This window comes from Strix uralensis, chromosome 9 (genome assembly GCF_047716275.1).
Source record: "Strix uralensis isolate ZFMK-TIS-50842 chromosome 9, bStrUra1, whole genome shotgun sequence".
Lineage (NCBI taxonomy): Eukaryota > Metazoa > Chordata > Aves > Strigiformes > Strigidae > Strix > Strix uralensis.
In genome coordinates, this window is record NC_133980.1 from 5323956 (window position 1) to 5348665 (window position 24710).

Sequence of the window (24710 nt, forward strand, 5' to 3'; positions counted from 1 at the left end):
CAAAGTAAATGAGCCTCTACGCTCAACCACAAATAGTCAGGCCTTTGTTATCTGAGCTGCTTTTGACAAAAAGATCTCCTATGAAAAAAAAAAAAAAAAAAAAAACCAAAAAACCAAAACAACCCATCCTATTTGTCAAAGCTCTGCTTCTGAGATGGAGGGATAAATCTTGTCAGAGTCAAGGCAGTGTACAGATAAAACTTACCTGAGATGACAGCTGGAGGTTACAGTCATCTTTGAATTGGGGAGAGGAAGAATTCAACCGTGGCTTCTGCACGCCGTGTTAATATCCTAATCACTGGGCTTCTGACCATTTTGGATACCATGTCACCCTGAGTCTTGATGTCATCCCAAGCCAGATGGGGATCATACTGTAAATCACCAGTTTCTGTAGGCTGGGGGAGAGTTTCTCACTTCAAATAATGAGCTGTTTTTACTGAAACATCCTATTAGGAATGTGCTCCTGCCAATTTAAGTTATTTTCCTTTGCACCTAAAGGTTGGGTCTGGAAAAAAATTTTTTTGATGTACTTTGGTTATACTGCTTCTCTGCCCAATGTCTTGTAAATACGTCCTGCCTTGAGGCTTATATGGTGTTTACTTTGAGGCCATATTGACCCCTGAGATCAGAACCCTGTTGTTGAATCGAATTGGGAAAAGGGATTACAAAATACAGGATATGAGCACTTAATTTTGGACATGAAAATGTGCAGTAAAGAGCTTTTAACTAGTGTTAATGGCCAATAATGCTGATACAACTGAAGAGGATGATGGAGGAGACAAAAAGAAGAAGTAATCAGGCTAATTGACGATACCCAGCTCATTAGTAAGTTTTTTAAAAGGAGGAAAACATGCTAAAAGAATCCTTACTCCAAGCTCCCTGGTGTGTCTTATTTTCTATGTTCCTTCCAGAACGCAGCTGTCTTCTGGACAAAGACCACCTGTGTTATGCCGTATTATGTTTTTGATGCATATTCATCAGCAAGAAGCTTATCCAAGCTTTTTTTAGGAATCTCCATTTGGATTGAGAGGTGCATGACCTGTGACTTCATCTTTTTATGACAACAAGCACCACAAAAGCAAATGACTCAAGCACATTTGTGGCAGTATTTGCAGAAACAAATCCAACAGATCCTTCTGGGGTTCTTAGTAACCTCTCAGATGCTGAATAACTCCTTTGAAGTGAGTATGTAATCCTTTTTGGGGGTTTTCAAAGAAATATGACTTTATGTTTCAAGATGTGGCAGTGATATGGAAGCCTCTGTATGCAAATCAACCGCACCAATTATTTTGTGCCAGTGAGAAATTGTTTTACTTTTTAATGAGACAAGAAACGCTGACTAAAGTACAGTCATGTTATACATTAAAAAGGAGCAGTATATTTGTTAGCCAATTTTAACGCCTTGTAATGAGAATATATAGTGACAGAAATATTTCTTACATGTACAGCGTGGTGGTGAAATGCTGATATGTTCTGGCTGTCAATTAGCACAGTACAGTTCTACTTTATATAGGTATGTGCGCTGTCAGGGTGGGCTGGTTGCGCTTAGAACCATTCAGGCATGGTTCCAACGTTCATTCCGACACTGTGTTTATCCAGTGCAGTGTATGGATCGCACTGAGATGTGAACTTCTCAGCAAAAGCATCACCAGTCGCTACAGAAGAAACTACTCCAATCACAGAATCACAGAATCATTCAGGTTGGAAAAGACCCTTTGGATCATGGAGTCCAACCATCAGCCCTACTCTACAAGTTCTCCCCTACACCGTATCCCCCAACAGCTCATCCAAACGATCCTTAAACACATCCAGGGATGGGGACTCCACCACCTCCCTGCATCTCCACCTGGCACTTCTCTCTGCCACAAGGGTTCTTTGGGTAATTCTGTTTTCTGCCATTCAGGCATCAGTTTGAGCTTTGTTCTTTCTCTTCTTACTGATCTTTAACTACGACTTCTTTAAATTTCTGTTCTATTCACCCTCTGTGATTCCTCAACAGCAACAGCACGTGTTCCGCTTTAGATTACTGCTGTAAAGAATTATAATCCTGAGGGTCACGCCGATATAATTCTGGAAATACTGGTTGGCTGTACAAGGCCCCTCAGGCGGGCCGGGGACGCTGTACGTTGTTCCCGTGGGCTGCAGAAGGCCCAGGACTAACCCAGACGTCCCGCTGCCACACAAAACCCGGTTCAGAAGGAGGATGGAAGGGTCGGCGGGGACCCCCGGGGACCCCCACACCCCCCCCAACCCCCCCGGGCCTGGCCGGCAGCGGGCTCGGGGCCGCCTGCGGGGGCCCGCGTGCTGCCCGCGCGTGGCCGCCAGGTGGCGCCAACGCACCGGCGCGCGGGTCAAACGGCCGCGCGCCAGGCGGCTGAGTCACGGCCACGGCGGCGCGCGGGGCCGCCCGCGCTGGGCGGGAAGGGGCCGCTGAGGCGAGCGGCGGCTCCGCTTTGACCCACAAACCCGAGTCCTGGGCGAGTAAAACCGCTTTGGTTTCGATTTCGGACTGAATGAAACGAAAAGTTCTCCAGAAGCTGGCTACGGAGATTGAGCGAAACCCCCAAATAGTCAAACTTCTGAAAAAAAAAAAAAAAATAATCCTGGTTACAGAGTTCTCTAAGGCAGCATATTTCTTTCCTGAGGATACATGTAAGTGCTGGGCCCTGAAAAAGTCTCCTGGTCTGGAAGGTTTTGGGGAGAGGATCCGCAATCCATCTGCCCTTCCTATGCCAGGACAGCTTTGTGGAAAGCGCTTTGCTCTCATCCACCCATCCCTGGCTTTCTCGTTCTCATGTGCCACAGGTTTCCTACAGATTTATACCTGATCAGATTCTGTTCCCCAGGTGGATTGTACCTGCTCTGCAGGACAGCCACCTGCTGCTGGTTTTCTGATCCTCCCTCCGCAGATCTACTGCGCTTGTGCAGTTCCAGGTGTATGAGGAACATTGTCATCTCTTGGGAAAGGATCTGCAAGATGCTATCATATTTTAGTGCTTCTATTTGCACTGCTCTGATCTGTTTCTAACAGCCTCAGTAAAAACTCTAGTTTAAAAAACACATCTGGTTTCTACTGGCTTGAACTGGCTCGTGGGTTTGGAGATGAATTAATCAGTGTCCTTTCGCAAAGGTCGGAGCGTGACCATTTGGTACACATGTAAATAAAACAGGATTTTTGTTTATGGTGATCTTTTCACTATCTGCATTGGGCAGATTCTGGCATTTTACACGGTGGTTAGAAGAGGTTAGCTACTTGAAGCAACAGAATTTCCTCCTCCACAAAGTAGTAAATACTATATTGACGCTCTTCTTCCACTTCACTTGAGAGTAGACTGTCCAAAAAAACTAAAAGCTAGTTGGGGCCACCAGTCCACATGTCCCAGTTTTATTTCAGAGCCAAAAAAAAGTGAATAGGAAATAGAAAAAATAACAAATCCTTCCCCAGTTGGTGGAGGTTTCATCACAGAGGTCAAAGATGTTCACTATGTCACCAAACAGGAACTGTTACTGTAGGTTAGTGTTCACCTAAACTTCCCATCATCTGATACACTTTCATGTATGTTTTGCACTTCAGTGTATTAGTACATGCCCTTTACTATCTTAAAAAAGGAGAACATTATATTGTAATATACTTGTGGCTTGGGCACTGACATGGACCTCAAGATAACTATGCTCTGAGCATCCTATCTCTGCTTCTACTTGGCCTTGGACATGTTACATATTGCCTTTTTCCTCTCTGTGAATTAGAGATGGTAATTTGCTTCTTCCCATGTGTTGTTTATTTATACCATAAAAATTTAATCTCTCACTGTATGTTTTTTCACAGCTGATTTTGCCTCAGTGGGTATCCCTAGATGTTAATATAATGGAAAAAATATTTGACTGCTATGATTTTTTATTGATTTCTTTTTCTCTTTCTGTCTATAAATTGCTGATAACATTCAGGAAAGCTTTTCCAGAACTTTAAGGCAGTCTTTGCCAGAGGTTTGAAAAGTGATTTGAGATCTGCAGGATGAACATGCTAAAGAACTGCTAAGAAAGATGATAATAGCCTGTGTTTATTACCTTGATGCAATCCTTAGAGTCTCAGTGGAAAAAAGTCATAAAGTGCTTGTACCCAGTTGATGGAAGTGGGGGTCTTACAAAACTTTATAATTCCCTTATTCCCCCCACCCCAGCTCTTGGTCCTGCTTCTCATTGACCGACTGCTCTCAATGTGCTGGTGAGTCACTTATTTTCAGTGCAAACTTGATTCACATAGCTTAATATCTGCATTGTAAGTGAAGCACTTTGATTTATGTTGCCTTATTATTTTTCTTCATGGTACACCATGACAGAAGGGTATTTTTGCAAAGCTTAATTGAAACCAACAGGTAACTGTCTGGCCCGCACTAGTTAGAAATTACCTACTAGGTATCAATTTAGTACACTTGGACTGCTTTTTTGGCTTGTACACAAATATTTATGGCAAAATAGTTTAAAACCTATTGTAGCAGAGTTGCTGTGGCACCATGGGATTATTTATGTCTCAGAATTTCACCCCTTAAAATCCAGGTTTTATTTCACAAATAAAAATGCATCTGTTCATTTCTGCTGAATGGACATTTTACTACTGCGCAGTCCCACATTTACTGGGAACTGCTCAAACCGAAGGCCTTATTCAGGGTCCTAAAAGGAGAGGAAAGTGGAAATCTGTGTACACAGGGACTCACCAGGGCAGCTCCAAATGGGGCTTTTGGTCACTCACTTTTCTCAGGAACAGCTTTTACAGAAAATGGTTGTGGAGGAAAAATCCTAGTAATTTTAAAAGCATTGGAAACATATTTTTCTTTTCAATGGACATCTGTTGTGCTAAAGATAAAACAGGGCTTAGAAAATAATGATGGCTCTGTAGCTCCATCTTATTTTCACTGTTTGTACATACCCAGAACAGACCGTATTTGTCAAAAGTTTTGCGAAGCATTAGTAAGTGTTGATGTAAGTACAATATGCTGAAGTGTGCTTGTAGAAATCACATAACAATTCATAGAAATATAAGCAAAAGATGGAGCATCCACAGCAGTCTGGAGTTCACAGTGCTAGAAGGGAGCTCTTCATTCTCAGAAGAAATTATAAATGCTCCTGGAATGCTACTTCTGTGACTTTCGTTTGTCATCTCTAAGCTCATTGACTGTGCTTTATTGGCAACTACAAGGAAGTCAGTTACGGCATGAGGAATGTGCTGAACAAGGTCAAGAACATTTTAAGGCAGTAATTTCTTTCCTTGGTAACATAAGGCATAGATGTTTCAACAGCTAAGTAAAGGTCTGAATGATGCAGGGTCAGCCTTAAAAGTGATAGCCTTAAAAGGGTCATAAACACACAATGGCCCAAAATTTTCTACTGTTCAACTGTTTTTATAGCTGCTTACTCCAGAGTGAGCACAGGTAGTCAGTACCATAAAAAGTCCTGTTGGGTTTACACCTAAAGGGAGGAGAACATTGTGAAGCTTTTCTGAATACCCATTTCTTTGGTATGTCATAAACATGTCAGAAAAGCTCTTCGCAGTATGAAAATTTATTTTGGAGTCCAAGAGTTAAAAATTGGCTGGACTAGGTAGTGACAGTCTTTCTTACAGCTTCAGCACAAGTTGGACATAGTCGCTTTTTCTGGAAGATAAGATTATGGGCATTTTGTTTGTTAAAAGAAGTTTCATTGTGTGAGAATAATTCATGTTTCCTAAGTATGCCACGTTTCTTTAGTATGCCTTTTCTACAGTCAAAATGTGGCTGTGTCCTGTCCATCATCTGTCCTAGAAATGGCAAAATGAGTGACAGAAACTATTTGTTAAAAATTGTTAAAATTATTCCACAAATGCTACAGGAAAGATACATTGTTTATGTGGTTTCACGGTAGTATATATACTAAAGTGAAGTATACTGGGGGGGGGGGGGGGGGGGGGGGGAAGATCAATGAGGTCTGTTAACGGTCTTCTATTTGCATGGATACTTCACTTTGCCAACTCTGATTTATAAATCTGTGATTCTGGAACCCTAACTAAATACTAGTGGGATAGCATTTTCCCTGTATAACCACATGCTAGAAGTGGAGTTTGCTCAGCACAACTGTCATCCCCCACCTCCAAAGGTCAGATACTTTCTTAGCATCCTGACCTGTCTAAGAAATTTGTTTTACACATCTAAGGCTCATAAAACAAAATCATTGCAGTCGGGAAGAGGCGGAAACATTCATGTTCTCTGAAATTTAGACTGGTACATCACAACAGATACTGATTTCTAGAGACTGATAGTTTATTATTAGTTTATTTCTTATAATTAGTCTGTCTGTGTGCTCACATGGACTTCATGAGTCACATCTCAGCTCATTATCTTGGGAAACAGACCTATTATTTTTGAAAGCCATCCAGTCAATAAATTAGCTTGGAAGAAATGATAGTCCAAAACACCTTTTCAATAGATTGCTGTCATGCTTGGTTCCTATCAAAGAGAAGCCTGAATTTTTTGTCGTGACATATGGATTAACTGAGCCTTCCCTGCTGTGAGAAAACAAAAGACAATTGGTGATGCATGGAGCAAACTGATCTTAAAACAGAGACATCAACAAAGAAACATGACAGCATGAAAAGACAGAGTACAGTCTGCTGTCCACATTTACAAAGTCATTCTGTCTGTAACTCCAACATACATCCATTGTCTGTTTTTTTCTCAAAGTAAGTGACAGTGTTCCTTAACTATAGCATCTCAAAAAACCCTGCACCTCAGACAGAAGTACGGGCATGTTAACCAGAGTTTCTTCTGGTCTTGATCATGCTTTCATGCTTGACGTTGAGTCACAATAAGCTCACCCAATGTCAACAAGGAATTATTCTCCAAGCACAGTTCTGTTCTTTGCTCTGGCTTTCATTTGCTCTTCCCCACTACCGAGACAGTATGGAAATTTCAGCGTGATACAATAGAACAAGCTGATTTGTCATATTTTTCCCTCATTATTTATTCATGAATATGCCTTTTACCTGATATGATTTGATTTTTTTCTTCTGTTATACGTGCTCCTGATGTATTTAAATAGTTCACCACATATCATTTAACGTGACTTTGTAATTGCCAATTACATCTTTATGATGCATCTAGATACAATACGGAGGCATAACGCAGCTTGTTCTTATCTGGTGCAAAACAGTGGCTCTGTGCTGGATCAGCTCACATCTCTCACCAGATAGTGAGGATGAGAGACTTGTTAGGCTGTGGATGAGGGAAGGTCCCTGTTTGACAGCAGAAGTGATGCAGCCATCGTGGCTTCCTTCTAGGAGGGCAGCTTCATGAATTTTGAACTTCCTGATATGACTTAAAATTTTACTTCAGATTAATTTTGATCATTATCTAATGTTCTTGTTCAGGTGGACTGAATTTATATGTTGTTTTTTACCCCTTACAGATATGAGCATTTTTGTTTCAGTGTCATTAGTAATAAATGCTTAGTATTTTCCTGACTTTTAGAGAAACAGATATTTTATTTCCTATCTCTTTAAAAGTATCTCTCTTCTCTGAAATTCAGGATATTTGTGTGAAAAAATTACTCATCCATTGTGCAGTTGCTGTCATACTGACTATTGCTTTTAAGTGTGATTGATTCTTAAAGAACAGCTAATAGAGCTCTTTGCCCACTATCCTCTTGTCATTGCTGTAGATGCTGTAGAAAGAAACCTTTCAGCAAGAGAAACTATTGATTTTATTACACCTTGTACAGACTGTCATCAAAATAGAACCAGAGAGCTTGATCCTTCCCTTACTAATTCCTATTTTACATTGGTAATTCCTCTAGCTTGTTCTATGCAAAATAAGTGAGAGCAGCTCACACAACCTTCTGTAGATGGAAGGATTGGAACCATCATCCCTTAAAACACTGTCCCTTAAAAATATTCACAAGAAAAGCATATGGACTGTGTGACTTGCATAGAAACCCTGAGAAGCTAGAGGAAGAAAATGGTCACATCTTATTTTACCCACAAAGCCTTTAATTATTGATGAGATCTACCTGCTTACATAACTCCCATAATGTAAATATACCTGCATATCGCATGCATTAATGGATTTGTCCTTAGGCCACCTTGGCAAGGCAGGGAGAATTTAAAGGGAAATTTGAAATTAAAACACAACCACCCAGTGCCTTAGGACATTGAGGTGAAATACAAGTACTTAAATCCTGGCAGTACAGTGAGAATTGCAAGTCTGAAGCTCATAATGGCCATGTTTTTGATAGTGATGTTTCCCTAATGCTTAACATTCTGTTTCAGCTTGTGTCCAGAACAGTTTCTGTCTTAGCAGGGCTCAGCAACTTTGCCTGTCCCATGCTGACATCCCTCTGTGCAGACTGCTACCTGAGATAACCTCTCCAGAAAACATGAAGCCAGTATCCATCTTAATTAAAAATTATGCTGGAGAATACAGGTCTCTATTCTTGCCCAATAGTTCAAAAGAAGAGGTTTTTCCTCAGTGTTTCCTGCACTTCTGCCAGTCTTCCTCTATGGAAGCACCTGACAAAGAAGAAATGGGGATCAGAAATTGGGGATTTCTGGAGAATTGCTGAGAGAAAGAGGAAGCCAAGACAGGAATGTAGATGGATGGAGACACTTTGAGCAGGCTCTGCCTCTTCAGTGCAGTGCAGTGTGGTGCAGGAGCAGAAGGAGGCATTGAGCTGAATAAGAGATAACTTGGTCCTGATTCCTCTTCTAAAGATTGCCAATTTATCTAGTGATTGCTTGATGAAAAGATCAATCTAATCCCAGGCTGCAAATTCCAAATGGACAGTTATGTTTTCATAGGCCAATACTTAAGCCCAGAGGAAGGTGAGATTTAGGAGACGTCTTTGTCTTTTGTATTTTTCTATAGGATAATTTATATAGCTTCCTTGGTGATGCTGAGATCCATTTCTTCTCTGCTGCAAGATTAGGTGCTGCAACTCTAGGAGCTAAACAGCTTAAAGTTAATTTCCTTACAACTTTACAATTCTTCTCATGACTTCTCTTTCAGGTCACCTACTAGCTTTGGGAGCAAGAAAATAAACCCGATGTCCCATATAACTTTAATGCTTAAGCTATCAAATTCTGGTTCCTGTGCTGCATTTACTGACTTTTAAGTAAGTGAAAACAAGCCTTAAGATGGACAGAATAGTTTATCAGTTAATAATGAATGATATCACTGCTGTGCTCAACACTTAAAGAGAGCAAATATAAAAACCACCATAAATTTGAAGATTCCAGCTCAGTAATGCTGCAACAGACAAAATACATTGTAGCAGTTCAGGAAGCAACTTCCATGTTCCCTGAGAATTATAACAAAATGTATACAAAGAGAAACTGCTTTTCAAAGAAGATTTTAGTACATTGCTGTAATTCCTAGCAACAGGAGCAGATGTCCTGGGGGGCTGCTACCTAGTTCAACACACACATAGTTAAGTGACAGGGGAGGAACAACATAGCTGCAGAGGCATCCCCCTTTATCCATATCATGTCCAGACCGAGCTCAGAATGTCAATTGCTTATTGCCCTGGTCCAAATTATCAGCTATAATACAAGCTAATTGATGTTAAGTGAACGTTGTCTACCGTATCAGTTTAATGAAATTAAGTGTTTCTGTCAAATTTTCCTACCACGTACAAAAGTGGGAAAAATGCCGTTGCAGGGAATGGCATAGTAAGAGTGAGATTTTGTTCTTCTGCAGTTGTTTAGCTCGGCAAAATCAACTTTGCAATTGCTGATCAATGGCCAGTCTTTTTCCTGCACTTATCATTGCTGGAGATAAAGGTCTTGTAAAGAAAATTTAGGAGGCAACTTGCTGATGATGTACAAGATATAATAGAAGATATTTTGCTCTTCTGTTAGCCCTGCAGTGCTAACCTTGGTAGATCTGGCTTATCAGTAAATATATGGTTACAAAAAAAGGTGCTGCTGTACTGAAAAGGAACTCGGCACATATGACTTTTAGTTCTAACTAAACTATAAAAACTGATCGTTTCCCGTTGTCAGTAACGTTGCAGATAACCTCAGCTAGAAGGTTTGGACTACTTTGACACCAATGGTGAAATTACCCATGCTATCACAATAGGTGGGTGCATGCGAATTTGCCTTTTGAAATTGTAGCTGGCCTTTGCTTTTATTCAGCCTCTAGATGTATTTCTGTGACCTAAAAGACAAATATATTTCTCTCCTAAGAGAAAACATGATAGAATGCTGTAATGTCAAGGTTAGTTTGCCATTTTTTCATTATTATTTATATTAGCATAAAGCTAAAGATCCCCAAGCAAGGTTCAGCATTCTATTGCACCCAAACACAAACTGAAAAGATTAATCCCACTTCAAGGAGCAAAAGGCTTAGCTGTTGGAAGCCAGTGAAAGTTAGTTAAATTGGCAACCTCCAAAGCTATTTCATGTAGTTACTTGAGGTAGAACCCCATTTTTAGCACAGGAGTTACTAGAAAAAGATCAATGTGTTATTCTTGTACCTGAGGCTGCAACACACTATGGTTATAGTGATAGGATTCATAATTAAAAGGCTGAAAACCAGCAAGGAACGTAGGATTGAAAGGCACTGCCTGGTGACCAAATCCAGTTCCCTGTTATCACATAAAAACATATTTTAGAATTCTTTTAATGAACTTACAAATTTCCACCATGTAGCTACTTTTTAATTTTATTCCTATTGCTTGAATTAGGAGGCTATTCCAGACACTCGCTGCTTAAACACATGTGTGTGGCTAGTTTGGACTGGCTTGTTCTTACGCCAGCATTGTCTTTCAGCTTTGCCAACATTCTTGCGTGTCCCTGATATTTATCCTGTCCCACCTCCCTTTTCATAGTGTGCTTTAAGAGAGCAGTCACATAACAATCTCTTTCTTCCCCAACCTTCATTCTGCTAGTTTAAACAGGTCTTATTTTTGCTCATCTAAACAGACCAAATTCTTTCTAGTTTCCTGGCTGCCTGTTCCCCTGTTCATCCTAATAGGACTGCTCCATACCTGCATCATGTTTAATTCTTTTCTTCATACTCCTGAATAATCAAAATTGTCCGTGGTATCTCAGGCCTCCTGGTAGGAGCAATATATCTTTACTGCTAATGTATCACTATATTCTAGGAGCATACTAATTTTTTTATTTTTTTTTACTGTGTTATCACATTACTGGCTTACAGAATTGTGTGAGTGACGCCATTTCTTCTTTTTGCGTGTCGTGGCAAATAAAGCAAAGATTGTTGTTATTATTAGTCTCCAAATGTATCATCTAGCTTCTTGTGGTTTTAGATTTCATCCATGTCTTACTTCAGCCTCAAAGTCATCTTGTTTTTCCAGCATGATATTCTCATTCTCTTCAACACCTCTCACCTTTTCACCAGCAAACTTCATGAGGTTATGCCCATCATTTGTGCCATGTGCAGAGACAGTACTATTTTTTTTCCTCAAGACTCATCCTTGAGAGATTCATTACTGAGCTTCCCATAACTAAACAATTCCCTTTTGAACACAGCTCACCATTATATCCTCTTTAGCTTTTCTTGTACAGTAAGCTCCTTGAGGTTAAACTAGTAATTTTCCACATGTAATAAATGCTTACTGAAGTCTGCATAGATAAGAGTTTGCATCTAAACAGTCAATAATAAAAGAATGTTGAGTTAGTTTGGCATGATTTATCTTCATAAACTTTTTAGAATTTTATACCACTTCCATTAATCTGTAATTATAGTAACCTTCAGAGATATTTTTGATTTTTAGACAAATTTTGAGGTCAGTCTAAAAAGCCTGTAACTGCTGACATTGCCTTTTCCTCCGTATATATAGGTGCTTAATTTATTATTGCCTTTGTACTTGAATTAATAAAACATGCGTGATTTGCAGTACTTAGTCCACCCAATGCTGATTTTGTTGGAGTGAAGACTGCCTTTCTAACTGTTATATATTCTTCTCAGACACTTTTCGTGTAAGTCTTTGTAGCAATGTGGGTTTCTCCACAAGTTAATAACAGGCACAGAATTATTAGCTGGGGATTCCATTCCAACACCATTTTGTTGTTGTTGGATATGATCACGGTACAACCCGTTAAGCTGTAGATAAACAGACATGCAGGCATGTGTGAAATATTTAATTGCCACTTTCTTGCTGCAGTCCTGTGCTTGCTGTTTCATGAAGCATGGTCAGCGCAATTCCCATACTCAAAATGATTTTATTTGCATTTAGCAACAAATACTGCTGATGTTAATATCTGTCTCCCTTAAGAATTTAAAAATAAAGCTTATTAAACCATTTTCAGTTCATCAGCTCCCTGTAGACAAGAGTGTTTAAATCCTCCCTTGTAATATGTAAATACCTATATATATATGTGCATGGCAGTATGAGGTTAACTCTACGTATTAAAAGAGCTGTTCCAGGATACGTATAATTCTTTGAGAATAAAGGACATTAAATACCTTTTCATGTATCATAGTTATTACAAAGAAGAGAATCCTCTTTGCTTCTCAAATATCCAAACAGGATCTGTCTACTGCTAACTTTCTTAATTTATTCTTTTAAGACAAATTACTAACATTTGATAGGAAAGAATGGGGGAAGGCCTGCAAATATCCTCAGCTGTAGTGTGTAGGCATCACCTTCTAGACTTCTAAGTTTAAAAGAAAGCCCACTAAAAGTTTAGGAGTTAGGAAAGGATCTGGAGCAAAGTGTTTTAGCACCATGAGCAAAAAATATACCTGTATGGGTTTTTTTTTTAAATCACGGACCCCAGTGAGTACTTCTGGAGTATAAATTTTAGCATGAGGCATTCCGTTTCCTCATGCCTTTGGTCTCAGACTAAAGTCAAACTGAGAGGTGGTGTTTAAACAATGCATTTGGGCACCTGAGTTTGACCCATTTTGGTTAAAAACAAATCCGGATAAAGCTTTAGGTTTGTAGATCACCTGGGTCATTCTTGTCTATGGGGAGGGGACACAGGAGGAGGGAAGGAGGGAAAAATCTTCACTTTCTGTCAAAATACAACAAAGTTATCTGAATTTTAAAACATCTGGTTTAGTTCTAAAAATATCTGAAAATATGGGTCAGGTCTTGCAGTTTCTACTCATTCAAGTTATATACTGCAGTCCATAAGTGTTAATAGAGGAAAAATAAATATAAAATCTTAGATTTTTTCTTTTTGCTTAGATTTCAGTTTCATCATTCCCATGAAATTTTCCTGGTTTCTGTTAATAGTTGGTAAATAGATTTATAGTAGGTGAATTGTCTCTCAGAAGAAAAAAGCACAGACAAATGCTCCTTTATGCTATGGATAAAGCACCTTTCAAAGGCAATAAAAACATGAAGAATAAGGAAAAAACTCTCCTCTTTCATTTCATCCCTTCCTCTTTCCCTCCAAGCCACTACATTAATTAGCTGTCTGACTGATTACTCAGTCAAGGACTTAAAAGATCAATGGTGACAGTAGCCAGGCAGGTAATTTAGAGGAAAAAACAGTAAAGTAATGCTCTAATGTCTTTCTGAGAATGAAGTGTGGTCTAGTTGTGTCAGCAGAACAGACAGAGAGGAAAGTTATACTGAGAAACACGCTATTGAGTTTCGGTTCTTCTGTGACAAATTACCTGAAAGTGTATTCCTGGGATTTCATTAGCTGCTAATTGGAAGCAAACAAACAAAGCATTTATTCCTTTGAATTTTAGTATTTTAAGTACCAGTGATGTGTTTAGCACTGTATTAGACAAAGGAAAAAATACAGGCTTTCCAAGCAGCTCGCATCTGGAATACATGAGCAATTCCAAAGGGATGGGGAAACCCTGAGGAGGATTCTACTTCTGAGCACGTTTTTCTTTGATATATTTTGCAACTGCAGTTTTGGTGATGTCGATAAGAGTTACTAGTTTTAACATCTAAAAACCAAATTTTGAGGGAGCTGCCTACCCCAGAGGATAAATTAGAACGCTTGAAGTATTAGCGCTAGTTAAGAGTAGTTTTACATGCAGTGGTTGCTGGAGTGTTATTGTTGCCTGTTTTGTGTGATTGAGTTCATCCCTTTAGTATAGCCCTGACACTCACTGAACTGTGCTGCGAACTAACTGAAAAATTCATTAGGTGAAATAGACCTCTTTTATCACATATTTTAATATTTTTTGCATTTATTTGTTTCCATTTTCTTAGGGAACAACTCTTTGAAATTTCCTACCCTCTGGATAGATCAAGAATACTTGAAAATCAGATTGTGTTGTCTACCTATGGTTGGTTTAAGTCTCAAAAGGTTCTCTGTATTTCCTGACTTGATGAGCCTTTAAACACTCCTAGCACAAATACTCCAAACTTGATTTCTCTGAACACAGAAGCATGCAGGTACTCTGCAGAGTTTTTGACGGAATTGCTTGTTCAGCTCTTTGCAGATTTTTCAGGTGGGTAACAGCATGGCCAAAACAAGATGACTGAGAAAAGACTTGTTAAAAAATAAAAAAATGTTTCCTCCTAGAAAATATTTTGTAATATTTGCACTGCTCTGCAAAACACTGGATTGGTCTGAAGTTTCTAAACCCTAATTCTTTTCTTTGTATTGAGATGAAGCTGGAATAGCTCCATTAAGTTAATTTGTTAATTAAGTTAATTTCTCACCTGTGTAGGTCAGAGAAGATGCGACTCCCCCCCATATTTGTGATTTGAATTTGAATGTACACAAGTACACTAGATTAGCTACTCATAGAAGTGTCATTATCCCAAATCCAGAAATAGATAAACATACTCCCAGTTGTTATTGCCTGCCAACATAAAACTTACTTTAGGATTATATTGTCAATAGCATGTTCTTGCTAGGGTTTTGGTTAACTAATGCTAAAAAGAAAAGCTAAGAAATGAGATCAGCAGTCCTTATATAAGTAATTGTGAATGTGAGTAACATTTTATTTTCTCAATCAGGTGTAATAGCTCCCTACAGAAATATACTCCTGACTTGAATATAAATGGATTTCTACTTGTTCTGTCAAAAAGAAATAACTTTATATGAACATTTTTTTCCTTTTAGAGTGACTTCTATAGGGTCAAATTGTTCAGTACCTTTTTATTTTCCTCCCTTCCAACCCCTCCTGCCCTGTCCTCTGAATGAATCCCCGACGTCAGTGAACACCAAAGTTTCTGTTATACTGGGCAAATGGGGAGCGCAGCTGGTGACTGTTGGATGGGTAGGTTGGAAGGGACTGGGGAATGAGTAGGATGTTGGCAGTAAATTCCCACACAAGGCAAACCACCCATGCCCTGCCTCTCACCGTCATCTGTACTGGCACTGGTGCAGTGCAGGCAGAGCCACTGCAAGTGTCCCAGTTTCCAGTCCCAGTCCCAGCCAGGTTTGCTCAAACAGGCAACGAGTTTGTCATTACGCTTCATGCGGGGGTTTGGCCCTTTGTGCCAGCTAATGTCTGTGGATGGCTGTGTTGCTACCAAGTAATGGAAGAGGAGTCAGAGGGCAGAAATGCTCAGGAAGATAGAAATGAAACAGGAATTTCAATTCAGAGCTAATGGATGGGATTTGGAGGCTTCTATTAGCAGAAATTATCACTGTATTAATGTATTTCAGGCCGCATTTTTTACAGTTGAATATGGTGTTATTTTCTTAGTTATCCATTCCCTGACAAGTGGTTATAATCAAAGCTGTCTGTGAGCACTATTATCAGAAACTTACTATTATGTGCTGTAGGAAAAAATATCGGGGAACAATGCAGTGCCAGAAAGCTATTATATGTTTTAAAGATCTAGTGCAACACCAAGTATTTATTTATGTACTACTTTTACTTCCTGTGAAAGAAAATAATTTGAACTTAATTTTCTTGTCTTACCCAATTGCTTTAGAAAATGCACCTCCTGAAGTAAGTCCATAATTATGATTAACAACGCAGGCTAGATCCTCAGTTACTGTAAATTAGTGTTCCCCCATTCATTGCAGTGGAGCAATGCCAATTCATCGCAACAGAGCTTCCCATGGCCTTGGTATGCTGCTTTACATCTTTAAGAGTATCAACAAACTTTCTTTAATACAGTATCATCCAGAATTTACTCTAGCCAGAACAAACTTAGAAAAGGGATAAATCTAGCATCATGGTCCTAAAAAGCTTTAAAATTATCTTGTAAGCAAAATTAATTGTGTCAATGTATTCTGTTGATGAATTAAATCTACAAAACTGCTGTTGGTCTGTCATGTGGTCTGGCTCTGTAGAACAACTTTATTTTCTTTCTTAAATTTCAGGTTAGCCATATACTTAAAAATATTACTGTAATTCTGGCATAGATCATACTTCTTATTGTGGGGGAAGGAACTCCAGTGAGACAGCACAGAAGGGAAGTAACTACCTAAAAATGTTTGACAATGCAACATGAAGAAAAAAAATCACAAACCATAGGGATTTCAGGGTTAAGGGTATGAGTAGGCAATAATAAATTCTGCACTTTTCAATTAATAAATCCTCAAGAAGGCTAAAGATTAATGAGATTAATTTGAGCAACAGACTAATCAATAAATTTCTGAAAACTCTCTGTTTCAGGCTGGTCTGCCATGCTCTCCATCCGGTTGGCACTGATGAAAATGATGGTCCAAGACTAAGACTAATGAAGAAAAATTCAGAGTTCCTGAGGATACACTGGTAGGCAGTTCACATCTGAAAACAGGTACTATCCCCACAAGTTGTTCTTTCCAAATCTCCCTTTCTCAGCATCCCCTCTTTTTCATCTTACACCTGGGAATTGAACAAAAAAAGTCCAAATAGGTTTTTGGAACAATCCTAAATCAGGGATACTGTGAAGACAAATGGTAAATGTCTGTTACCCCAGCTGCTAAGTTAATTACTGTAATGGGAAACATCTTGAGAGAAGCATTGCATATGGTTATTAGCAATTAACCCACCACTCCAAAAATCACAATTCCTGCTAATAGCAGAACACAGCACAGCCTTCCTAATTACAATCTCTGCACGAAAATTTCTTTATATCAGAAGGGAATGTTAAATCCTGTAACTAGCTACGATTTAAAAAGATGGGAAATTGAGATATTGAGAATTAGACAGAAAAATGAAAACAGAAAAGGATGCTGTGTTACTGACTCGAAGCTGTGGGCACACTCATTCATGCTTGGGGATAAATAACAACTTTCACAACATCTTTGTAGGAAGGCAAAAGTATAAATCAAAATTAAAATGTTAATAGAGAGGGAAATGTGCTTTAAAACGGAGAGGATAAGATGGAACGTCATGAGAGATACCAACTTTTTACAGAACTCGTTATCTGGACAATGTTGTAAACAATGTGCTGAATTTGGATTGCACTGGAATCTGTCAGAAAAATTTTGTGGTCAACAATAGAGGAGAATAATGAAAACTGTGTATTTTCCATCCCATAGGAAGTCCCTCAGTACTACATGGAGAGCATGAGCTGTTTTTTTCTGTCTGTTTGTATTTTATGCAATTGGATTAGATTATAGCTCACCTGCACAAAGCCACCAAGGGAAACCGGTGCTTTAGCTGCTCAGTTCAAAAGCTGGTTTAGCAGAGCAAGATGCAATTTAGTGTACTCCTTTCACCAATCAGGAAGGGAACTCTTTTGTCACCACGTTCAGTGCTTGGTTTGGTGGTGGCCATGATGTGCTTTGTAGGTATCAAGATCAAAGACGCACAATTGTATAACAAATAAGTTTCATGACAGTGGGCGTGTTTCTAGTTGGTTGTGGCAGGGATGTGGAATAGAAAGAAATCACTAATGCTGGATCCACTACCCTTTTTTCCTGACATAGCCACTGTTACCACTGTAAGAACTATAATAAATGAGTCTGCTTTTACCTCTGTGTCAGGTGTGAACATTTAACTGAATTGGGCACAGTTGGATCAATTATCCCAGGAGGCTTTTGAAACTGCTTTCACCAGTGCTGGTTCCCTGCAACTCTTACTCATGTGCATCGTCCCATTAAAGTCAACAGCTTTGCAGGATATTCTCAATTAAAACACATCTGAGGATAAAACATTAGATAATATCTGTACGAAGGGCACGTTGCACAGGCTGGGTTTACGTTTCAGTTCAGGATAATGTCAGTGTCAGTTGCTAAAGCAAGGCCTGCGAGGCTTTCTGCACAGATTGCAGGGAGATTTTACACTGCTCCATCTTCAGAATTCAGTTGCAGCTGTATTTTTCTGTGTGGCCCCCAGGCAAAGGTCTCATCCATTAAGTGGCCTTCACCGAGTAAGATACTCTGCACTTCAGTACCTCCCAATTTGCATGTTGCTGTTCCATTATTCTTAATAACTGGATGTAATAAATGTTGTGTATATTTTGTAATGATCACATACAGGTTTGAAAAATAATGGTGAACAGTTCATTTTTGAGTTCCTTAAGACAGAAAAAATAAAAATATTTTAAAAAGACTAATTTACCTCTCCTGGAAAAAACAGCTGAGCAATAAGATCCTTTGCTGTTTTGCCATGATGTGAGCCTGAAAATAATCCAGGTTGGGATGACATCTCAGGACATAATGAACAGACAGCCTTGACATAATGAAGGTCTATTATTTTATGAAGAAAGATTTTCTGGGTTTTAAGAAATTAAATGATTAGAAAACTATGTGCTCTGCAGGAGGTAATGAGATTAGCTCAACACAAGGTCTTGCAGAGTTAAAGCTACTCCAGACACAAGAAGGGCTTAGCCATTCAATGGAAATTTCAGGGTACAATTAATCTGCTCTAAGGTCAGATAAGGGCTATATGTTTTCTTTACCACAAAAAAGAAATCGGTTGATAAAATCTCAAGGGGATCGTGTCAATGCAAGATTCAAAGCAATGAACAATATAAAAACGGCTTTCTTGTTATGACTGGTAAATGTTTACCTACTTTAGCAAAGGCCTCTGAAAATAAAAACCATACAGGAAACTGTGCTTGTAAAATGTGTGTAAAGGAGAAGCTGGTGTATCTTGTTACAGGACTGAAAGGAAGACAAATTAATGCACTGTAAAACTGAGGCTGACCCCTAACCCATGAGGATGTTAGTGTGCTCGTGCAGTTCCCTCTGTCACAAATTCGTATCAGAGCTAATTTGAGCAACTTGAGACGAAGCCCATTCCACTGGAGTGGAAGGAAATCGCAGTTGTCTTTAGCATCGGTTGGCTCAGGGCCCATCTGCTCATTCACAGCCCAGTGGCTGGTTAGTCACGGGTCTCTAGAGATAGGAAAAGCGCAGTGTAATGGACCCCGAGTCCTACATTAGATCATAAAATGCTTAAGGTGTGTTTTTCTCATTTTTTTTATTTGCTACTATGCACTGTTCCCTTTCCAGGTCAGTTGGTCTCCCTTCTCTTGCCAGTAAAGGGGAAAAAGTTGCCTTCTGACAGCAGTAAAGGTCTGGAGAGATCACAAAGATGGGAGGATGGATGGTGTAGAGGACAGCAGGTGACTCGGATTTAAGAAACCACTCCTCAGTTCCCAGCTTTACATTCTTGCTGTCACTAACTCTCAGCAGTGGCGGTGTTATCCCTCCCTCACGATGGTAAATGCATTTATTTTCACGGGTACCTCTTTGAAGTGCTCAGACGTGATTGCAATGGACGTCACGCACGGAACAAAGAAGGACCAGAGGAAAAAAGAGAAGCCAAGATCAGTCTCCTCGCAGTGAAGCGGGAAGGGTTTCGCACCCTGGAGCAGAAGGGAGACCGTGGGGGGGGGGTGGTCAGCTTTCCTCCGAGAGCTGCTCACCGTCACGAACGTGAGGTTGGAGGTAACTTCATGTATTATTCAGTGAAACCAAATCCCTCCTTATCTCCACCTCCCGGCGTTGCACCCGCCAGGAATTCGGACCCGGAGGAAAGTCCTTTCAAAGGAGGGGGACCGAAGCGACATCGCAGAGAGGGAGAGGTGAGGCTGTCGGGATGCGGGGAGGGGGGTGGGGGTGGGTGCAGCCCCGGGCCGGCCCTCCGCGGTGCCTGACCGCGGGGGCGGAGGGCTGCGCGGGGGGCGGGCCGGGGGCGGGCCGGGGCCGCGCAGCCAGTGGCGCTCCTCGCCGCCGCTTTAAATGATTTGGAGGGCTGGGGGGCTACCGAGGCTGCTGCTGCGGCTACGGGGGGTGTGTTGCTGCTGGTGCTACCCGCCGCCTTTCTCTCTTCCCACCCCCCTCCCGCCCCATCCCCGTTCCCTCTGTGGCGTGATGGGCGCAGGGCTGCTCTGCCTGTACCTCTGCCTGTACCTCTGCCTGTGCTGGGCGACGGAGCCGCGGCTTCAGCGGGGCATGTGAGTGGGGCTGGGGGGGCTACCTTTGTCTCTCGGGGGCCTGCCCCGGCGAGCACAGCTCGGTGTGCGTCTCGGTGCAGCCCTGCCATAAAGAAAGTTTAGCTGGGCTGCACCTTTCGCTTACCCGAGGCGGTGTGTGTGTGTGCCCTCGCCCCCCAGCGTAGATTTTCTGATCCGTGGAGTTATTTTGTAGGGGTTACTCGGGAGACTTGGAGCCCCTGAGGGAAGGCGGGCGGGCTGGGCTTGCTTCACTTTGATTCGAGATTTGAAGGGAGCTTCAGAGAGCGTGTCGGTATCACTGAGTCTCTTCCTTCTCATCTAAAAAGCGAAGGGGTGTCAGAGCTGAGCCTTACACAGCTGCGCTAGTCCGGGCTTTCTGAGAGGCTGCGGTGAGCTTTACCCGGTGGAGAGCGTCAGTAGAAAAATCAGAGTAATAAAGTGTAAATCCAGGCAGGAGAAATTAGAGACCACGAACAGGCGGAGGTGAGAGCGGTGGCAGCATCCCTCGGCAGCGGCCAGCACAGCTCCTCTGCAGACACAAAGGAGTTGGAGCCACATGTGGAGTCCTGATGCTTAAGCAGAAGGAAGTTTCTGTGAGGTGTTTTGCGTGGCATGAGCAAAAAAAGTCCTTTGTTGTAAATGCAAGGTGACGTGTTTGTCAAGAGGTAGTTTTCTGGTCGAATTCTAAAGTAGCATAGCTGACAACATGCACAAAAGGTGACGGTTAAAGTTTTTGCTCATTGAAATAGAAGATAAAATTTCTGGAAACTGTGCCCTGCTTTGTTGGGCACCTTTTTCTCTGCAAAGCTCCTCTTGTATTTTAAAGGAATGTGTCGTCCCTCCCTGTCCCCCTGCAAGCAACCTGACAACAGCCTTTTCAGATGTCTGTGTATACCCTAATTTCTAACCTCTTTTCTCTTCCTATTTTTTTGACTTAACTTCATCCCACCCTTGTATAATTAATTTGCCTTGTATTTGGTTTCAATTTGGTTATTTCTTCTGTCACAAAATTGAAATTCCCAAGCCTCTTGCTCATTGGTTTTCTATGCAATATCTTGTAAGTATGTATTTACTAGAAGTGCTTTTGTGGTGGTTTATATTACTCCATTTTGCTAGAGCACTGGAGTATCCATCACAATGTTTAGAGAAGTCAAGTTCATTTTCTGGTAAAACATTTTTCTTTTTTTAAAAGTGCTCTGTGTTTTTCAGGCATGCTTCTTGCCCTCTTCATAAGCAATTACTCTACTATGAGGAAGAATACCATTGGCCTACATTAATCTGTTTGTATTTGACATCGGTAATAACTGTGATTCTGCACTTCTGAAGCTGGAGGTGATGTTAACTGCAAACTGCCTCCAAACAATTTTTGTTTGCTTTTACCTTTTTAAAGATAGTGCCACTGAAAGAATCCAGGAAAACATTCCCTTCTGGGAATGATGCAGTATGAGGATGTTACTGCTGGGCTCGAGACACTGAGAGCAGCAGTTCACTGTTAGCCTACAGCAATCAAAAAGACCCACCCAAACCCCCATATCTGTGGCAGAGCCTTGAGTGCTTTTCCCGAGAGGCATATTTCTGCAATTACTATAGTTTTTATCTCCTTTCCTGAGCTGGGGCAAGTATAAGTATTACCCTAAACTTACTTTATACTATTTAGGGACTTTATGGTTGATGTAAACAGAAATAGAAGATGTCATTATTCCTTAGGAGTAAGCCTGCCAGCTTTCACCAAGAAAGGGTGAAATGTCCAAATGGCCACTTTTCATGAATTGCCTTTTTCCAGTAATTCTGTTTTGTGCTTTTGACATTGGTCATCTGCAGTCAATGGGATAAGAATAACAAATGTATCCCTTGAACGTACCATGCTGAGTGCTTTCTTCTGTAGCATTTGCTGTTGTTTTGATTGAGATCTGATGTGGCTGAGAATATACGGGATATTCTTCATAATTGTTTTTGTTCTGCTATTAACTTGAGTATTTGCTCCTAGCTAAAAATGCGAGAGATCTGTGTGGATGTTGGTATTCTGCTTCCAAGCCCCCTGAGGAGATTTAATGTAGAACAGATTATAGGATGACTAGCTATTTCCATCAACTATGTTTCCAGACAATTAGCCCTTGATGATCTTGTATTAGAACTTTAGGGAACACTGCAACGACCAGAGAACAAATAGACAGTTTTCATTGAAAAGCATGCTATTTAGGCCTTGAAATGAGGAATTAACCATCTCGTCATAAAAAGCACGTTTTTTAGCAGCTCACTTTGCAGTGAGCTCTGTAGTTCAATATTGGGATATATAATGACACTGCAAGTGTGGTGTGTGCTTATCTAGCATTGAGTTTACTTTCAGGATCGTGCTTTGCAGAAGGCTGGGAGTAGGTGTGGGACAGTGCAGGAATAGTAAGTAAGCATAGAAGGCTTGAGTTACTGTCAAGTGGTAAATCCTCTCCTAGAGAAATATTCCAGTACAAGTTTTAGCAGTGCAGATGTTTGCCCATAGTTAACTATACAGGACAGAGCAAAAGGCAGGGGTTGTTATGAGGTATGTGCTAGGAATCCCGTTTGTGCAATAAATATTACCTTTCATAGTTAGGATGGAGACATGGCTCAAGAATGGATTCTTCTGTTCCCAAGCGACATGTGAGTGAGGACTTCTTTGAATAAGTCATGAGAGAAACTTTATCCCTGTCAGCATAAAGCCTGTTGACTTGCTCTGTGGTTTTGCAGGTCCAGGATGACATCTAAAGGGTCTGATTTGGTTTTAGAGGATCCAGTCACAATCTTGCAATAAAACTGTTTTGTTTAGGTTTTTTTGACCACTCAAATGTTGCAGCTGCATATTTTCACTCTATCCATAAGCAACTAAATTTAGTCCTGTTCCAAGGAACACCTGGATTTAGAGCTGGATTCCTGGCTAAGTAACTTTTCCAGCTTCTCCAATTCTGTGGGGCACTGTAGGCTTACCTGTGCTCCTCCAGATACATCATATTCCCAAAAGCAAAATCTAGCATTCAGATGGTATCCACATTTGCAACACTCCAGTAAACTTGGTCCTTTAACTGTAACAGTTATTGGGCTTCAAAGATACAGGACTATTCTTGCACCATGTGTCACTGCAAACAGATGTGTCTGGACACTATTTCAAAGTGATATAAATACTTTTTTTAGGTATAATTAAAAAGGTGAAGTCCACTGTTTTGAGGACTGGAATGTATTTCAAGATAAACTGCTGTTGTACAAAGCATTTCCATATGAAGAGATGCTTCTGAATTTTGATTGCTACAGTGGAACAAACTGCATGTCACTTTGAATATGTTGGAATGCAATGCAGAAAACAAAGTAACACAAAAAAATGCTTCTATAAAGTATATGGTGATACAGCTTAAACTTGGAGCCTGGAGTTTTGTTATAATACTGTCCAAATGATGTGAAAAGTAGGTTGTGTAATCATTTCTTGGTGAGAAATTGTCTCAGTATATTGGCTGTTTAGCCAATACACTGTATTTTCACCTCCAGTGATGCCAATTTGCAGGTGTGGGGAAAGTTTGTATTCCTAGCCTTAAATAAGGGCTCAAAGGGTGTTTTGCTTTTGGAGCTGAAATGGGTAATGTAGTAGAATCTTCTTGCATTTCTTTGAATGGGATATCCTGTGTTCAGAGATTTGATAGTTAAAAAAATATTGCAGACTGCAGGTTTTCTAGTGAAAATAAGGACCTGATTGGCCACTGGTGCATTTAAATTTGTATCTTACACTAAGTAAGATTAAGTTAAGTCTTTCTTATCAACTCGTGGTTGAAGTGATGCTGGCAACCCAGAGTCACTGCCAATTTCTGAATTTTACCTAACAAGTTTTTTTTAGTTGAATGCTCAAGTACTTCTTCCCAGTCCTATCTGCCTAGAATCTATAAGGTTGCAGTATGCCCTCAGTACTCCTGAACAGTAGCTACCTCCAGCCTTTGAGGTTTGGATAATGTGATACTAGTAAGCATGGTTTAAATGCTCTGGCATAAAATTAGGGCAGTTCTGTCCTCTCATTTTACCACCACCATCAACCTTCTCAATCCTTTAATATCCAGTAGTTCTTTCTAGAAAAGAAAAATAAATGTTGAAGACAGAGATGTTTCTCATCTTTGTGAATGTGAATGTCATGCTGAATAGAAAATAGTCTCTAGCTTATGCACTACAGTATCTTGCCACCAGATAGAGCTCGTGCTGGTCAGCATTATAACACAGAATCACATTTTTTAAGAGTTTGCACTTAAAGCTTCTGTTTCAGAGTTTCTAGAGGAAAATTAGTTTTGAATTTAGTCTTTTAACAGATGGTAAAGGGCTTTTTTGTTTTTCCTTCCCCAGTATATTCATTGGCAGGAGACTTAAAGATAACGAATGAGTGTCATCATGGTATAGTTCTTTTCTTGATTTATGACATGTTTTCCTGCTCTTCAGGAGACAAA

General features: G+C 40.3%; 1 protein-coding gene across 1 annotated transcript in view; it reads left to right on the forward strand.

Moving 5' to 3' along the window:
• Positions 1–20145: 20145 nt before the first annotated feature.
• LOC141947218 (uncharacterized) overlaps positions 20146–24710 on the forward strand; it is a 200788-nt gene continuing 196223 nt past the window's right edge. The window contains exon 1 of the mRNA XM_074878162.1: positions 20146–20259. Within this exon, the coding sequence (XP_074734263.1) occupies positions 20177–20259 (83 nt within the window). The 5' untranslated portion in view covers positions 20146–20176. The remainder of the gene's footprint in view (positions 20260–24710) is intronic.